We start from the raw sequence: 19,767 nt of genomic DNA, 5'->3' as shown, positions 1-19,767 counted from the left end.
CAAAATGTAAATTAATGACGCTGTAAGCTATCTAGAGTAAATTTGGAATAATATGGAAAATGCTTCCAGCGCAAAATTCAATAAAATGTGAAGTTTATGGTTTCTTTTTGGGAATTATTTGCAAGTTTTTAAGACATACACATTGCAAATCATGTTCAACAATTTTTTTAAGCTCTACGTTGACATGATTACAAACTACTATGTACGTCCGTCAAGTTGGCACCAGCACTTTCTCCAAACAACTCAAAATTAGTATCAAAATTTTACTACGAATTTGCTACATTTTGCTGCGCTGTTTTTGGAATTTGCTACCCCCTGGTTTTCCCGGAATCCCGGAAAACAGAAAATTTCCCAGCACCGGCACTTTGACCAAATACCATGATATAATAGGTATTAACATTTTTTATTTTCATAGATTATTGTTCCATTCATGTGCTATAATGCGTTTCACAACTAATGAGATATATAAAATTCAGAACTTTCTTCTGCGTTTGAAAAACCAAATAGTAGCAAATTCTAAAAATAGCGTAGCAAAATGTAGCAAATTCGTAGCAAAATTTTGATACCAATTTTGAGTTGTTTGGAGAAAGTGCCGGTGCCAACTTGACGGACGTCTACTACGTTTAATATTCTCATTAATATTTTTGTTAGTTATTTGTTATTTATTGATAGTCCATAAGTCAGGTCAGAGTTAAATTACATTTTTCAAATTAAAAGTAAGTTTTCGTTCTAAAATAAAATAACATTTACATGCAACTACACTTTCAATGTTTTAGAAAAATTACATTTATCACATTTATGATTGTATGAATGTGTATAATCTATAGTATCATTAAGTGGAAAGTAAAAGTTAAATTTGTCTGTAAAAGGTGCGAAGTAGAATACACATGCACAATCGTTGCACTGCAATGATGGCGATTCATTATTATGAAATGTGTTGTGTCCTTGACGAAGATTCACCAGAAATGGTAATTGATTCAGTTAATCAGGCGATATTTGTTTTATGTGACGGAAGGAAAACAATGTTGGAGGATCTAACTCAAATAATACTCCATATCATATTTAGAAACATAATATATGACATTATTATGATTATATTACACACAGGAAAAAAGTAAACACCATCCAATAATTTCTTTGAATTTTATTTTTTATTCATTTAAATAATACTTAATTCTAATATAAATTACTATATTTACAAATATAATTACCATTAATTAAGAATCTACAAATATAACTTTTTTTAGAATACAATATATTTTTTTTCGTTTTTCATATAGGAGTATAATTTTTTGTAATCAAGTAGTTTAAAGTTTCAACTTGCCCGAAAGGGTGAAAAAATCAAAATGTATTAATAAAACAAAATGGCTTCAACATAAAATGAGATCGTCGATCTTACGAACTAAAAATAATCATTTTTATGGCAGAGATAAATGGGCGTAAAAACAAATGTACCGTCTTTGAATAATATTAATAATAATAATTAATAACAAACGCGCATTACAAAAGAAAAATAATATCATTGATTACTAAACACGAGAATTTATAATCAACGATAATACGAAAATGAAATAATATTATAAAATATAATGGATGTCGCCGAGTTTTTATCGGCGTCGTAGGTAATATATAATATTATTATAGGAAGTGTGGCTAAAGTTCTATAATATAACATATAGGTATGTATAAAATATACACACACATATATATATATATATATAATATATAGTAACATAACAATGTAAGATAATTTATACATAAATATATTTTTTATATATTATTAAAAAAAAAAAAACAAAAAAATTTATAGATAAATAAAAAATCTACCATTTTACACAATAATAATATAACCTCTAAAACTTCTCCCAAGACTTAAAAAAAATAATCTAAAGTTGGATGTTTGATCTCGTTTATCATTTTTGTTTTACATTACATCGTAATAATATCATACATACATACATTTATAATATTATATAAATTGAACAACATAATGTTTAAATAACGAGTCGTATGAGAATATTATTAGTAAATAGTAAATACACAATAATAATAATAATAATAACGTAATGTGATTATTAAAAAATCGCGCTAGGCGATCGCTTGAAAAACAAAGTATGAAAGAAAGAAACGAACAAACAAACGCATTATATAATATTCATACAAACATATTATACGTAAACGTGATATTTTATGTTCTATCGTATAATCGTACAATCGTATCAGCGGTGAGGGACGCGTGTTCGAAATCATCGTCCTGGTATGTCATCTTATCCGCTCAGGTTACCATAATATTACAATTATTTTCTTACAAGCCATAGCATATGCGTATGCGTATATCACATTATATTATTATTATGACTAAAAATCGTTTAAAGCGTTTGTTTTCACGAGTATAATAATAATAATAATAATAATAATTCATTCAATTATTAAAAACAAAAAAACAATATAACATACTATGTATAATAATAATATATCATCAACGGTCGGATCGTCGCAGACGGAAATCGTGCGCAATATCAATCTTGTTTTAATTAATTTTTCTCGTATATGTGTACGTATAGAGTCGACTCCTATATGTGGATAGAGTGACTTTTATGGACATGTTAAAATCGATGCAAAAAGCGAAACCGATTTCAGATTATTTTAGTGGCGCATAATATTATTTTGTTTTTGTGTGACGGTTGGGGTGTCTAATCAAGAAAATATGCGGACATGACGAGAATAATATCGATGGATAAATATTGAGGAAGTCGTAACATATTAAGGTGGGTGAAATAAAAATAAAAATTTAATTCAGTGCCATGAGGTGGGAGAGGTTCTGGAGTGTGGACCACGAGTGTAACCCCCTGATCCGGCTCACCACTCTGGATCACTGCAGCGTTGTATTACGTTATCAGTTTTATTCTTCTATTGCTACTACTATATTATTATTATCATTATTATTATTATTATTATTATTACATTTAAAAAGATGTCTCGAGTATTTTTTTTCCCGTTTTCCCGTCGCAGTTGAAACACCGCGGAGTATAGGAACACTACCTATTTATAAATATATATTTCTATTGCGATGTTATAATGAAATATTATAATATCCGAAAAATCGGAAATGTCGATTTGCTACCGGTTCACGCACGTATATCCTTGCCAGTCTCTCGTCAAGCGATCGCCATTTAGTATATTTTATTTTATGAAACCCATTCCGATTTACTATAGTTACGTCCCATCATAATACTATAATAATAATAATATTGGGGACCCCATGCCACTTTGATTTTCGGTAAATTTTCTGTCAAGACGATTCCGGTTGGTATATTTACGTACGTCATACAGGCGCCGAGGATGAAAATAAATCTTATAAAATTTAGGATGGCCGTTCGAGCCCTTCCGGCTACTGTAGAAGCACTCTCGACATCCGAAACGTTTAATCACTGAGAACGTCTACGTATACCATGCAATAACATACAAGACCGGAAGGGATTGGATTTCAATGTATTTTTCTCTTATCGCTCGCAACCGCTTTAAATATTATTATATTATACAATATCGTTCAGACACAAATTAAGTGGCGGACGTCGGGTATCATGTATTACGCGTGTGTGTATCAATTAAAATGTCCGAGTGTATGAAGGAACCTGACAAGTGATGAATGACGAGTGATGAGCTTGTTATGTCGTCGCGGTTCGAAGTATTGGCGACGTCAAAGCGGTTCGATCGAAAAGTTTATTGTGCTACCACTCTGATGACTTACGCGGTTTACACGAAAATGTGTGTAGGTACTTTTCAACTCACGGGAAGGAAAACCACAATCGAAAACAGCTTCGTTTTGTAAATATTTATATATATATATATAGTACGTAAAAACGGGTAATTGACACTGTTCGTTTTTAATAACAAAACAATAAAAATTGTCTTAAGTACCTAAAATATTATTATTTCTCAGACTAGATAGTATTAATTATTATTATTATTTATTTATTTTAAAATTTTTATTTCTTTAAATCATCTAAATTATTATATTTATTGCTGAGACGTTTTATCATAATAATATATAATATGTCTAAAAGTAAACATTTTATTTTATATGATTTATACATATTGCGTGGAATATGTTTTTGATTGTTAAAAAGAAAATGTTACGAGAATCTCGTTCGGTAGGCTCTAGCTAGGATGTTATTTATTTTAATTTAATAGGAACTTAGGGATGCAATACAATTAAAAACACAATGCGGAGAACAATTGGAGGAGATGCCCGAAACTAAATTTACGAACACAATGCTAATCATTAAATATAACGTCGAAGGAATTATTTAAGTACATTGAACAGATCTCGTTGAGTTTATGTAATGACATATATTATCACAAGGTTTAGTTTTAATAACGTTATTCCTTAACAGTTTCGATACGAGGCATAAATCTTAAACGAAAATGAAAACATTAAATTAAAATATATCCTCAGACTGGACAGTCTCGTACAATTTGAGCAAGTGAATTTTGTATGAACTGAAAACGTTGAGAATGTAATTTGTTATCCTCAGTTCTGGATATTAAAACAATGAAAATAAAAAACTAAACAAAATGAAAATAAAACCTAACATGAAATTTCAATCATATTATATATAATTTATGCCTCTCCGACTACGCTACTATGCCAATACTTAGTCGAGTTTTTTCTTTTTTAAATATAATATAATGTATTTTTAAATTTTAGAAATACTATAATAATTAATATTTATGAAACGCAATATTATCAATACACAATAATAATTAAATAGTATAATATAATATTAATAATATTATCAAACCTCGTGACGCGCGTCGCAGGTCAGCCTACCAAACAACAGTCGACACAGGTGCCTACGTCGCACTGAGTTTAAAACATTTATTTTTTATTTTTTAAATAACAAATAATTACGGTAACGTTAAAATCTATGCACATAATATTATTATTAATAATCATAATAATATATATATAAGTTATTAATACCATTGTTCTGTGATCGCGCACGAAATTGATTAATATGATTTTTGTCTTTGAGCATTGTTTTTGGTTTTTTTGCGCGCGAAACGTCGTTCGTGACTGGCTGTTAGCCGGTGAAGGGGGGCAAGGGGGTGGGTGATGGCGGTTCGCGATCGTCCTCAACACGCGCTCTCGACATAACCGGCCGAGTGGTGCTGATGCCTGACCATGCCGGCCATCTGGGCCTGACGGCGCTTGTACGCGTGGAACTCTTCTTTCATGGCCCGTAGTCGTGCCTCTACGCTCTCGTATTTGGCCTTTTTGAGCTGTGTGGGCGTCCGGGACCGTGACGGGGACGGTGTGCACACGACGGTCGGCCCGAACAGCGCTGTCTGCTGGAGCAGCTCGGTGGGCGTCGGCGTCAGCGGGAACACCGGGTCGAACTCGTACTGTTCGTCGACGCTCAGTGGTGGCTTGTCGCTAGCGGCCGTGCTGCTATCACAACTGTCAGCGCTGCCGAACAGCAGCGGTGGTAGCGGCGGTGACGACGGTAGCCGAACATGGGGCGCACCAAAGTCCATCCAACGTCCGTCAGCGTAGAACAGCGACGACGGGTGGGGTGGTGGCGGAGGTGGTGGTGGTGGTGGTGGTGGTGGTGGCGGGTGTTTGTACGGTGGCAGTGGACCTGGCCGGCCAACACACCAGTTGTCCAGCATGCTAGTCCCACTGGCGTTTTGGTGCTGTATGCTAGAGGTAGTGTTTTTGGAACCGAATCCGCTAGAACTGGAACGACTTTCGGGCGACCGTTCGCTGATGGTGTTATTGACTGCGGCGGTGCCGTCAGACGTGAGTTCCGGGGCGCTCCGAGCATACCGCATGTGCCTGGACCGGTACCTGCCCGGGTTCGGATGGTACCTTGGACTGGCTGGCTGCAGCCGGCGCATCAGCGTCCGGTGGTTCTCCTCGTGTATCGCTCTTAGCGACGGCAGCTGTTGGCTATACCGCTCGTGTACGCTCCGCAGCGTCGTACGGTCGTCGGCGGCACTGTGACCCGCGGGCGCGGCTGAACTGTCGAAACCATACGTCGTCTGCGGGTCGCACACAGTAGCCACGTCCACGATTGGCCGGCGGCGATCGTCGATGACTGTTTCCTCTGTCCACCTTGGCCCACCGCCACTACTGCTACCACTAACTGTCAGTAGCGGTTGTCGGCTCCACGTCCTGTTGGAGAAACTTGGATGGGACAGGAACCCTCCGTCGTCACTGCTACACGACGACGAACACACACTGCCCCGTCGGCTGGACGGCCCAGAGTCGCCGGTCAGCACGAATCGGCCGTCGGCGGACCGGGAGATGCGGCCGAGACGTCGGCGCGGACGTTGGCCTCTCGGCAGACCGTCCACGCAGTCTTGGCCATCGCGGTCTAGGAACGAACTCGAACGGGACGGCCGCGCCACCATGTTTAGAACGACGTTGCATCCGCTGCTCAGACTTGATATTCGGGTTGATCTAGATCTAGAAATACAAACGATGGCTTTTAGTGTTTCTCCTTTTAAGTATATCGTTTATTATATGGTGTAGTACTGTACTAACAATAATGGCATATATTTTAGTCGTGAAGTACGAAGCCGATAAACATGATAGTCATAATATGTACACTCAAAATGCATTTCAAAGTATGCAACGTTTTACAATGTTATAATACAACCTACGCGTGTTGATAATTATTAATATTATGCAAGAAAAAAAAAACATGCTTATTCTACGGTGTTGACATATTACAAACGGATAAAAGGTGCAAACACAAAGATTGATTTTAAATTTCAAAACGTCAATCTATTTTACTATTGTTCCTAATCTATTGGTTTAGAAAAAAAAAAATTAAAAGAACCGCTTTACCTATGTCTTGTTAAAAACACATGACGAGTGTTGAAAATCGACAACTACAACGATATATTTTATTATTACCTAATCAAATTCAAGGTTCTATTTCATAATATATATTTGAGTTATGTTTGTGAATTTAGTTGTGCACAATTAAGCATGCCCATCAAACTTGTTAGTATTTCGTAATTTTATATTGTTGGGAGAAAATTTATTTTATTGAACTTTCGTTGAAAAAACTTAAGTATTTATCTATAAAATGGAAAAATCTAAAAATTCATGTCAAAGCCAAACTTCTAAAAATATTGTACAAAAGTACTTATACCCAACAATGTGTATTAATTATAGATTTGTGTACAATAAATCAAATTAGGAGTCAAATTTTGTTGGAACAAATTTCAAAAATATAAGTTTCAACCAACCTGAAACACATGTTTTTTTTGGGCCTATTAGTGGGGGGGGGGGGGGTGTTCACAGATAAATGTTTAACGTTTTTTTTTTTTTAATGAACATTTTTTTAAATTTTCTTTCAAATCAAAATTGTTTTTTCCATCAAAGTCAAAAAATACACCATCAAAATTGTTGGATAATATATTTAAATGATATCTGTTACAACTTCACAGGCACGTTTCAGTTAATGAATTTTAGTACCTAATAAGGTTAGGTTAGGTCAAATACGTGTCATACCCTCACATAAAATACTAATTGAAATCTTATTATATGACACACACACACATATATATATATATTGTAAGATACGTCGGTATCTATGTATCTTCTTATGTATTATTTAATTAGTTTAAAGGGCTGATAACTGTAAATTAATCGATGGACAATATTACAAACGTAAACTCTAAACTGATTCGTGTGTGTATAATAAGAGACGGTATTATACAACGATACAAATTGTATTTGAATATCAGTTTTTAGTGTTAAATGATTGCTTAAAATGTTTACAGGTTCTGGTTGTCGGGGCGTAGGTACACAGAAAAAAATTTAAAACACCTAAGGCATTATGGTCTATAGGAAGAGTTAGGGCGCAAAACATAATATTTATTTTGATCGAAAATGTATATAGGTTCAATGTTTATCTACATCTATATCTATATTATTCTGAATAATATAAAACAGCTATGTACTTGCAGTATGAGCACTACATATTTATACAATCTAAAACAGTACGAATAATCTAAAACTTAAAAAAAAAAACCAAATAATAATACAAAAGAATAATGATGCTATTGATTAATAAAGTGCAAGCAAACAAACACACGCATACTGTGATGTACCAATATTATTTTGAATTTGTGCGGCTCAACAGCTTGCTAGCTCTTCACCTGTTATCCTGAACGAAAGCACATAAACAAAATATAAATAAATAAATAAATATATCCCATGTGTTAATATTGTTAACATGATAATATTATATTATTATCAAGACAAGTGTGATTTGAAAAAAAAATTATTCATTATTTCGTAATTCGTGTTGTGATTATTTGCGCGTGTAATCGTTATTTGCAAGCTCTTCCCGTTTTTAGTCTGAATAAAACCGTGTAATTTGTTTTCGTGTTATGTCGAGACGCGTGCAATATAATATAATATTATACACATCCAATTATATATATATATATATATAGATATTATATTATAATAGCGTTAAATGTCCCGACCTGAAGGAAATATCAAATTAATTTTAAGCCATTTTTAAATGTGGTATATGAGGTAAGGTGATGTCTTATGTTATACGATATTATAATTCTTTCCCCCACCCCACGAATCGTATTTTAGACGATAATCGGTTATTATAGCTCGTTGTCGTATTGGATGGCATTAAATTTAGTCCAGACTACCTGTTGGAATTGAGTCCATTTTAAAATTTTAATATATTATACGGATTGAGTCGCTGGAACCTCGCACGGCGTCGGCGTGCAATGCTCGACAATAAGTGTTATATTACTCAACGGTGTATATTTTGTTAAAAATGTTCATAGTGCTAAATACTTGGTGAACTCAAAATTGATTAATAGTGTGAAATCATGAATGCATGTTGAGTGAAAAACAATTTTCATAATATTAATGAATATCAGTTTCGATTTCAAAACATTTATGGACTCAATTTATTCCGACAATCCAAGAGTATTAATGGGATTCAATTCAATATTAAATTGATTTTTTTTAATATTAATTATAAGTACGTAATAAGAATAATTATTATAATATATGCCACACACGTCCCGCATATGGTGAGTGGTGACACGTTCGGTGCATTATGATTATTATAATTATCATTATTCATTACCATTATTATAATGTTATAATATCGTGATTTGTCGAAAATCGCAAACGAAATAAGCGGTTGCGAGTGAAGCGCATTGTAGCCTGTAGCCATAAATAAGTAGGTACTATTTTTGTTTGAAATATATATATAATATATATAATTAATAATTATTATATTATACATATAATAAATGCTTGGCTTACGGATTTCGATATCGGCTAGGACAATTCGAGTCTATAGTCTCGGTAAGTACGAGTGTCCGCGAGCCTATATATAGACAAAAAATAGTATCCGTATAGGTATCATAATTATCAAATGCCTATCATAATTCCTTATAATTTATTCCAGTAAACACGCCCCAAATTATAACATTTTTCTAGACAATTATTTAGGTATAAATCACATATTAATGTAGATAATATAGTTGGTATATACGACGGAACTCACTTTTTTAAAGGCACTTGACTAGTCCCCGGTATTTGGCCGCCATTTCTGGCGTCCGTAATTCTACACGCGACCATGTTATAAGCTGAAATCACACAAAACACCACGTTCATGTCGGTAACAAAATATTTGTGTGTCGATGACGTTCGAAACGGATAGGCGTGATCCGCGCGAATATCGTTTATTTTATTTTTTTCAAAATGCAATTTGCTTTTGTTTTAAGCTTACCTTTTTCGTGTTTTCTTCGTTTTCTCTTGTTGCAAATCTTTACCGCGCACACGGACAATATTATAGCGACGATGAAGAACAATAACCCACCAACGACACCCGCAGTGATGGCCTTGTGTTTCACTCTGGCCGGTACGGGGAATTTGATTTCTTCGCTGTTTTCGAAACTTTTTAAAGAGTACGCGACCACTCGGAAATAATAGGTACGACCTCCCACTAGACTTTTTACTAAAAAAAAGAAAAAAAATTCAATTGTTTTCGCTATCAAAATTCCTCGGAGAAATTGGCATTTTCATATTATTTTTTTAACACATTTTGAAAGAAATTCTAATGAACGAGTAATTCATAACATAAACGTCATAAAAATAATTAATATTACTGTATAGATAGCGTATGTATTGCGTTTGATTCTGTTTTTATATTAGTGTGCTTAATATAAACGGTTTATAAGGATAAAGACCATTTTATTATTAATTAATAAAAACCCGAATGTGTAAAAAACCAAACAAGGAATGTTTGATAATCGCTCATAAAAATTATAAAACGGTAATCTATAGATTTTTGATATTTTTTATCCCCCTGAAACTCAGCGATCGCGTTTCGATACCATTCATAATAATTATCCGGTACTCCGATCATATTGTGTTGCATTCCAAATTTAAATATTGAATTTTTTTTCATATAAAAGACGGATAGATGACATACGACAAAACTTAGAGAAATTTGAAATTTTAGACTGGGAAGGATTGGTAAAGAGAGTATTGACAGTAGTGGCGAAAATTCTTACATGAAGCCAAATGATGATGATGATTTATATGCTTATTAAAACGTGTCTATTATTTATAATATATGTGTACCCAGATAACGAGTATCCTCTGCTCTAATTTGAGCTTTATTCAAAGTTCTCCAAATCCCATCTGTTTTATAGTTGATGACGTAGTAGCGGACTAGATGAGCTCTTTCTAATGGAGCTTGCCAAGATATGACGAAGCCATTGTAGACTTCGGCGATAGATACATTTCTCGGTGGTCCAGGTTTTGGTCCTATAAAAGCAAAATTGAGTAAGAATAATAATAATAATTATTATTATTATAATTCAACACACGAAAACAACTGGCAAATGACGCAGTCACACTAAAGCATGTGCTCTTTGCTCAATAAAATCAATAGTCGATGATAAAAACTAAGTTACATGGATGATGAGCAAGGAGAGAAACATTAATAATAATTAAGCTGATGATTTTTTTATACCTTTTGGTCTGAATACCGGTGGGTATAATGTAGCACCAGAAGATTCAGTGGGTAAAATGAGGTCGCTATAGTCGACAACGTCTGCAAAACGTGGAATAAAATAAAATAAAAATAAAAACATGCAAAACAAAACAAAACAAAATGAAATTATAATTGTATGGGCAAAATCATAATTAATCCTGAAATAAATAATATGTCGATAAAGGACTTTCTAAAGATGATAAAAAAAAAAAAAATGTTATTAAAATATCTTAACGAAACGTATAGTTGTGACACCAACGCTATCATGCGGTAAATAAATGTGCTATGTACAGTACGAAAATATCACAATAGTAAGTAAATAGTTGTCATGCATTATCTATAAATATATATTTATATATTATATTATTTGTATATTACACTAAATGAAAAATATGTACATTATATTGTTTGTGCTTACCGTCGCTTGGGGGAGGAGTTAACTCGGTGACCGGTGGCGCGGGACTTGTTTTTTTGGCCACGGTTAATGGTACGGCTGCTGCCACCCAACAGAGAATAGAATAAGCACAACAAACCAAACTTATGGTATACAACAAGAGCAATTATAGAACAAAATGTCGCGGACGCTTACAATAAGAAACGGAAAGCTTCGACACTGTCGCGCACATAGCGACTGGTTGAGCAACGAAGTAAGTAAAATTATTAATCACAAAACGAGGTAAGTATGCAGTTAATATTGATATTAAAATAGTTTTAGGTTCGATTTAGTGGTCACTTTACACAGGTGTTAAATTTTGAATTTGATTTGTAAGCGTCCGACATATATCATTATATTATACAAAATACACGTTATATCTACAATAAAATGTAAGTCATTTCAAATTGGGTGCACAAGTAGTTTAAATCATAAATCCTACGGAAGTTCAAGGCCACGTTGATCCTCGAAAGAGGAAGCAACGCATAACTTTAGCAGAAGAAGCTGACCTTGATCTACCGCAGTCGTGTTTAAATTATTAAAAATACCTAGTTTATATCGAGTGTGACGTTAATGGCCACATTCATATATTATTAATAAATATTTATTATAAAATTACATTTAATTTTCCATATTCCAAAAAGCGTCTAAAGCGACTAAATGTACAGTGCGCCCTGTTTATACAACTGACACTGTGTAGCCAACCCCCGTCAGTCGTTTTATTTAAAAAAAACACAAGTATCATTTTTTTTTCATTAAAAAAAAAAGAACAGAAAAATACTGTATTACCTATTATAACTACGTTCTGATTCACATTTTATTTACTCACCCAGTGTCTTGATCGAAATAACTTTGCTAAGCATTCCATCGCCCAACGCGTTCTTTCCTACCACTTGAAACTCATATGTCGTGTCCGGAGTTAGTCTGTTTATAGTGACTTGGGTGCTCCCCGATGGAGTAACAGGTATTGTAGACCAGTCGGCCATCCCTGGTTCTTTGTACCTAATTGAAAAATTATTAAAATCTGTTATAGTTGGGTTATTTTTGACGAACTGCAGCGTGTTGAATTTTACCAAATCGTATAGTCCTGTTTGTAATCGGGACCGCCGCTATAACCTGGTAGCCACTGCAGTGTAACGGTCGTCTCGGAAGCGTTTGCTGAGACGTTATAAGGGGCATGCGGTTGAGTGCCTTCGACGACCAAATGAGTGGTTGTAACTATTGTGGCCACTTCGTTACTCGCAACACAGTGATAATATCCGAAATCGGTTTTTCTGAGGTTTTCTATTGTGATATTGCCACCGTGTATGCTATGACGACCTTTAGGCAACGGAGCCCCATCTCTCTGTTTTATCAATCACGAAATAATATTGCTTAGTTCAATTATCTGAATATAATTTTTAAATAACTTACTCTTTGCCATTGAATCTTGGGCTTTTGCGTGCCTTCAGCTTCTTGTGCGTCGCAATGCATCTCTACCGATTCGCTGATTTTGCGCTGGTACATGTTCTCTGGTTCAACTGTAAATGTTGGAGGTTTTCTCACCAACACTTCCATTTGCCCGGATGATCCTTGAGTACCCTGTGCATTGTAGGGTGTACAAGTGTATCTGCCCTGGTGGTTTTGATTGACCTAAACAATTTAAAACAAAAATACGCACTCAGTTAGCACGCTTTTGGCACGAATTTTATGTTTTTGAAATTATTTACCCTGGTAAATAACAGAGAACCGTTGTTCATAATAACGATGTCTTTTTGTTGATAAGGCTCAAGCAAACGTTTGTCTTTAGTCCATGTGACGTATTGTAAAGGGGGGTTGGCTTTAATGTAACATTGAACAACACCAGCTAATCTGAACGGTAAATACTGTACGGTCGGCGTGAATGTAACTTTGGCTGGATCTGAATATAAACATATTAATAGTCAATATTTTGTTGAGTTGCGATTCGGTTTGTACTCACATTCAACGTTCAAATAGGCAGACGCGGATTGTGGATCACCAATGCCGTTGCTGACTTCACAGAGATATTGGCCCGAGTCATCAGCGCTGACGGGGTTTATAACCATAGAACCATCTTTTTTGATGGTTACTCTGGTTTCCAGCGATGAAATCGACTTCACAAAAGCTCCGTCACGAGACCATCGGACAGTGACATTACCTGGCATGGCCTTGGCACCACATGTGAATTCGACTTTCTCGCCTTCCAGTTTTGTCTGGTTAGTCGGAGGCGACATGATTACAGCTCCCCCTGCTATTAAAACCCTAGCCGTATGGCTTATTTGTCCTTCGCCATTTCTGGCGATGCATGTGTAATCCCCGATGTCCTCAGTTCGGATGTTAGATATCCTCAGTTCAGTGCCATCATTGAATATGCCCACAGTGGTCGTCGGCTGCACGTCTGTGGCGTCTTTGAACCACACGATTTCGGGCGTAGGTGTCCCCACAGCCTGACAGTTTAGAATAATAGAATCTCCGACATTTATGTATTGTACTTCACCGGGGATGGTGACAAATTTCGGAGGAGCTAAGTAGAGTAAAATGCAAACAATTCTTGATTAATTAATCCATCATTACTATTTTTATACTATATGAAATGACTTATTAATTGTGAGGACAAGAATTAATATGAATGATCAATTAAAATGATGGACTGCAGTTACTAACCGTGGACGTCTAGATGAAACCACGTGCCGTTTTTATTGGTTGGTGACCGGTTGAGAAACACAACTTTGCAGGCGTACCAACCTTGGTCCGACTCTTGTATATTGGTCAAGTTGAGCGAAGCGAGACCGTATGGAGAGTCCTGAGAGACTCTAGCCACTCGGCCTTCATATCCCGAACCGCTGTGAGTGGGATAGTTGTCATACCAAATGAATATAGGTATGTCAAGACCCTGAAACATATGACCACGTGTGTTATATTTTTATCACGTGCTCATTTATACTTCATATTATCTTATAGTCAAACCAACTGGCGATCCATAATAAAATAGGTATAATATAATATAAATATAAATATAATATAAATATAGTATAATATAATTAGTATTCATCTGCCTATTACGTTATGCGATTGAAGATAAATAATATATATTTTTAAATGTATCTATTATATTTTCTACAAAATAAATTCTGTACTGTATGACACATATTCGCTTACTTTTTTCTCCCACTGTAAAACGTAAGGCACAGGGTGTTCGGCTGGGAACTCCACTTGGCAGTTGAACACGACTGATTCGCCCACGATGGCCGTGATGTGTACAGCATCGTTGAACGTCGACCCGGTAGCTATATAAGCGGTAAGTTAAAATAAATTGTTAGTAAAAAATTATTATTTTCCTTATTTTATTATAGGTATATAGTTTTATTAAATAGTAGATTATATTATTATTGTTTTGCCTTATAAAATATTGGTCATTTATCATAATTGATGTAATTTTTTCTACAATTTTTATAGTTGTTGTCATGCAGAAAATACTGTAAATATTTAAAAAGAGAATATATATAATATTATGTAGCAGTAGCAAAAACTAAAAGACAAGGAGTAATATTTTATGATCCAAATATTATTCGAAAAAAATTAAAAGAAAAGCTTTTTACAAAAGGTGAACAAGTTATCAGCGCTTATCAGAGTAAAAAACCTTTTGATCATTTCATGACCCAAATGATTAAAGATGAGCTCCTCCGAGTAAAAATAAAAATAAAAACAAAAACTATAATAGCGATGAAGAATTGAGAACTATATATTGCATGTATAGCCGGTTTGAAGTAATTTGTGATTATTCATTTTTTCAATTCTTTTAAGATTATTAAATCTATAAAATGTTTACTAAAGGTGATTCGATGATAATTTTGAGTTATTTATAGTTTTATATTTTTATCATCGTTCTTAGAGGAAATTAAAATTGTTTATGATTTGTGATGTTGCGTCACTGTGAATTTAGTTTGGCGCCTTGATAGATAAACGCTTAAACGTCTGTTGAAATATTAATAAGTTGTAATAAACGTAAGTACCTATATTTTATTGAGTTCTTTGAAATAAGTATAATAATTTACGATTTAATATAATAATTGAAAACAAATTCAACTAGTTTTGATAATACCAACGTATTTATAATTGTTAAATTTTAATGACTTCGTAAAATTTAACAATTATGAAAAGTCCAATTAATTTGATTGAAGTGTTATGGCTGTTATTGTGTATAATAGAATTTAGAAATCACAGTTGTGTACTACGCCTTATAATATTCACCCGGCCCACGGGACAGCCAAATGTTGGATCAATACCGACTGAAGAAACTACCGTTGAAAATCAAAGTTTGTGTTTCGACTACAAAATATGACTGCTATAAAATATAAAAGTTAAAATCAATAATATACATTTAAAATGTATTATTTTGATTTTTACTTTTAATATGAAGTCAAATCAGTGATTTGCTTGACTTTGTAGTAGCTTATTAAATAATATATTGCTGAACATATTAACCATAAGTTTATTTTTAATATTACACTATTTACGCACTATCAGTATGTATGCTAATTAAATAAATACTATTACTATTACTAGAGATCAATAAATCTTATTTAATTTTGTTAATTATCAAGTTATGTTCCAAAAAATAGAATATTATTTCGCTAAATAGCTATATATACTTGCAATATAGAAATATTTTACATTACTAGAGTTTTAAGAAGCTATCAATCTGTTTTTAGTGACACATTTAAAATTAAATATTTATAAATGTCCCTAATCATAAATTTTAAAATGGTATCTTTTCATTTGGATTTAACTTAATTTAATTTAATTTTAAATACCACAATATATTGGATGTAATATTAAATATATACTTAATATGAATATTGTTGGAAACCATATAATTGTTTTTAATGTTAAACTATTAACATTTAACGAAAGTTAAATTCCCGTTTTTAAACAATTGTTTTGTTATGAAATTAAAGTATGAGGTAAGAAATATTAAATATTATTACCTACTGCTGTTAAGTGTTAAGTGGTAATAAAAGTTTATTTTCCTTTTAATTTGATTGTTTGTAACGAAATTATTTGCACTACATTTTATTTTAATTAATTTACTATAATTAAAATTCGTTTATGCGATTGAGTAATTCAATTTTAATATTATACGTAAATGAAACCAGCACTCAAAGTTTATGTATATATTTTTTGTATTACTATTAGGAATTATTTTCCTTTAAATTTTTTAAAAAAATAGTTCAAAAATTAATATAAATTAGGTAATTAAAAATACTTAATTTGTATACCTTCTACTATCGAAAGGATGAGGTCATCCTAACTTAATATAGATATGGGTTTTTATCGAATTTCGGATTTAATATTTTAAATAAATCAAAGGTTAAGGTTTATACTTAATAATATATGATACAAAATACGAATATAATAATAATTAATATTTATATTTATATTTAAAAATTGTATCAAACGAAGTAATGCATTTTGTACTTATATGAAATAACTTTTAAAAGATCATATCTTAGATTGGTAATCCAAAATTCATAATTATATATTATTGTCATGTTATAGTTATAACACCACAATATTTTATTTTTTTATTTTAGTTAACAACCAGATAAAAAATTAAATATAAAATTGACGTTAACTTATCAAATTTATCACATATTATATTATACTCTAATTGTTTATGTTTAAGTAATTTCATAAGACAAATGATCTAAAATTTAAAAAGACGAACCTTTAAAACCCAGCCTCGGGAAAAGAATATAGATTCACTAATGGTTTCAGGCGTGAAAAATAAAAACGCGTTTAAAACAAAAAAAAAAATCTCATGAGAATGATATCATTGACGGGAAACAGCTTTTGTTAAAGGGGTTTTCATTGTTCACTGAAAGGTTTTATGAAAAAAAAACTACTCATCTTCCTCTTCAACCCGTGGAGATAAAATAATGGAAAATGAGGATCCTTGGATCTAAGTATCCAAGATAGGATGTAAAATATTGTGAATACTATTATTAAAACATATACTTATAATGACCAACATTTTTGTATGTAATAATAATGCCATACTTTGTTTGTAAAATATTGATGAAGCATTTAGATAGTTTATGTTTTAACATAATATTGCTTAACGTCAAATTGTATACAAACAGATGATTACTTTAGAGCTAGGTAAAGTGTATATATATACATAGTATATTTTATATGAACAAAATCATAAGAAATAATTATTTTCATATTAAAATATGACATACTGAACAATTGAATGACAGATAATTTCTTTTTTATTTATAAAACTATCAAAACCTTTAATATTAATTTGTTTTCAATTTTTATGAACGTGTATCAAAGTTAGTTATTAATTTATTTTATTGACTATCATTGTTCTACTATTAAAAAAAAAATATTTGTTTGATTTACAAATACTTAATTGAATTATTGATTTATTTAGTGGTAATAAACTAATAATATTGTTCTTTCCACTTTTAACTAAAAATAATAACTATGGACATACTACAGAATATCGGTACTGTGCTCGTTACCGATCAACCACTAATCGAAATTGTATTATGAGTTTATGAATTTTGGTTTAAAAAAAACTGGAAAATAATTGGATTTAAAAATGATTTTGAAATTATACTTAAAATTAATATACACAAACTGAATAATAGAAGAAAAATAAAGTAAATTTACAACCAATAATATTATCGTTTTGCTGATAATTTTAAATAAATTATTTTATAATCATAATTATGTTTACAAACTGAAGTGAAGAAAAAAGTGTCAGAATAATACTTCAATTATTATTATTACGCTATAAATATACACAAAAAGAAAATCACAATTTCAATTATTTTTAACTGTATTCCTACTATTTTTGGCTTCCTCAATATTCATATCAAATATATAATTAGAAAATAAATTTATGTCATATTAAATAAAGGTAGGGAAAATACCAATCATATATTATGTAGGAAATGAATTATGTTCTGAGTGGTCGAAAAAAATTACATTTACTCAGGACCTCCGGTTCACGACCAAATAATTATCAACCATCACGTCCTGAACATACAGTTTGTTGATCGTGACGTGTTTTTAATTTCGACATGGACAACGGTGGTGTTCACCAGTATATTTCTCATGTCACGAGGGTCTTTCTATTTATTTATTAACTATTTTTTTTTTGACAGACATCTTGTATACGATATGGGTTTCTAGATTTTCTGACAAAAATTATGTTTATTGAATTGTTTTTTTGGTTCACATTTTCTAAATCTTTTCGTTAAGCTACCATCATTTTTATTTTTATTACCAAAGTAAATTTTTAATATGTTTTTGTATTCATAATATAAAGTTATTTGAAATAAGAATTTAAATATTAAATATAACAGGGATAATATTTTATCTGTTTTTTGATCAGATATTTTTTTTATGTATTTAATAATAATACACGTACGTAATTTAAAAGGGCCTCTGAAATGTTATAAATAATTGAACTGCTATTTTAAAGTTAAAATTAAAAAGAATTAAAATAATCCGGCGTCACATGAAATCGGTTTTCAATAAACAGCTTGATATAGCTGCTATATAACATTTTCTTAACTAAAATATATATGGTGGATTATTTTTCACAGTAAATAAATTATTTCACGAAAAACTGATACTAAAAATCAATAAGCATTTTTAAGTACCTAGGTGTCGATACAATTGTCAATGATTACAAAATTGGTATTTTTAACAGATATGCATAAAATAGATTTAGCTGAGTCTTATGTAATAATGTAGAAGCGATTGAATTTTTCATTTTTTAGTTTATTAACGAGATGAATAATGCTTAGATAACACTAGTGAAAACTTAAATAATGTGCACGAAATACGTGCCATATGAAGGTCTAACTACGTTATATTTTCCATGCACACATTGTAGTGTAAAATGTCTAATATGTTATTTAAGACTTGTTTATATAAGGTACTGTGGGTTGAATATGGTTCAAATTTTTAGGTACGATCGTATTATAAGAGTTATTTTCATAAACAACTCTGGTTTATATATATTTCTTATTGATTACATTTTTTAACAAAAGTTAGATATTTACCCAATCTCGATTAAAAATGTAATTATACGAGTATATTGTATGAGTATATTAGGTATACGGTATACACATATTTTTTTTTTGTGAACTTAACTCCTCTGCTATGCCTGTTGATAATATTGTCGTAAATAATTACAATTTGGTGACAAACGCGTATAATAGTGAATGGCATTTGAACCAAACG

The 19,767-nt window shown here is 32.0% G+C and overlaps 1 protein-coding gene across 8 annotated transcripts in view; it reads right to left on the bottom strand.

Moving 5' to 3' along the window:
* Nucleotides 1-1,129: 1,129 nt before the first annotated feature.
* tutl (immunoglobulin superfamily member turtle) overlaps nucleotides 1,130-19,767 on the bottom strand; it is a 128,570-nt gene continuing 109,932 nt past the window's right edge. For 4 of the 8 annotated variants that reach the window (XM_089218634.1, XM_089218633.1, XM_089218636.1 and 1 more), the window contains 13 exons: nucleotides 14,659-14,786; nucleotides 14,164-14,392; nucleotides 13,460-14,023; nucleotides 13,209-13,399; nucleotides 12,913-13,131; nucleotides 12,573-12,844; nucleotides 12,329-12,501; nucleotides 11,485-11,562; nucleotides 11,046-11,126; nucleotides 10,652-10,837; nucleotides 9,795-10,022; nucleotides 9,570-9,651; nucleotides 1,130-6,475 (listed from right to left, as the gene is read on the bottom strand). In XM_089218634.1, the coding sequence (XP_089074760.1) occupies nucleotides 5,140-6,475; nucleotides 9,570-9,651; nucleotides 9,795-10,022; nucleotides 10,652-10,837; nucleotides 11,046-11,126; nucleotides 11,485-11,562; nucleotides 12,329-12,501; nucleotides 12,573-12,844; nucleotides 12,913-13,131; nucleotides 13,209-13,399; nucleotides 13,460-14,023; nucleotides 14,164-14,392; nucleotides 14,659-14,786 (3,767 nt within the window). In that variant the 3' untranslated portion in view covers nucleotides 1,130-5,139. The remainder of the gene's footprint in view (nucleotides 6,476-9,569; nucleotides 9,652-9,794; nucleotides 10,023-10,651; nucleotides 10,838-11,045; nucleotides 11,127-11,484; nucleotides 11,563-12,328; nucleotides 12,502-12,572; nucleotides 12,845-12,912; nucleotides 13,132-13,208; nucleotides 13,400-13,459; nucleotides 14,024-14,163; nucleotides 14,393-14,658; nucleotides 14,787-19,767) is intronic. The other 4 variants (XM_089218637.1, XM_089218639.1, XM_089218641.1 and 1 more) reach the window with 4 other exon arrangements.

The sequence above is a fragment of the Diuraphis noxia genome, unplaced genomic scaffold (assembly GCF_037042655.1).
Source record: "Diuraphis noxia isolate RWA-SAM2 unplaced genomic scaffold, SU_Dnox_SAM2 contig0002, whole genome shotgun sequence".
Classification (NCBI taxonomy): domain Eukaryota; kingdom Metazoa; phylum Arthropoda; class Insecta; order Hemiptera; family Aphididae; genus Diuraphis; species Diuraphis noxia.
The sequence above is the reverse complement of the archived record's forward strand: the minus strand, read 5'-3'. Positions and strand labels throughout refer to the sequence as shown.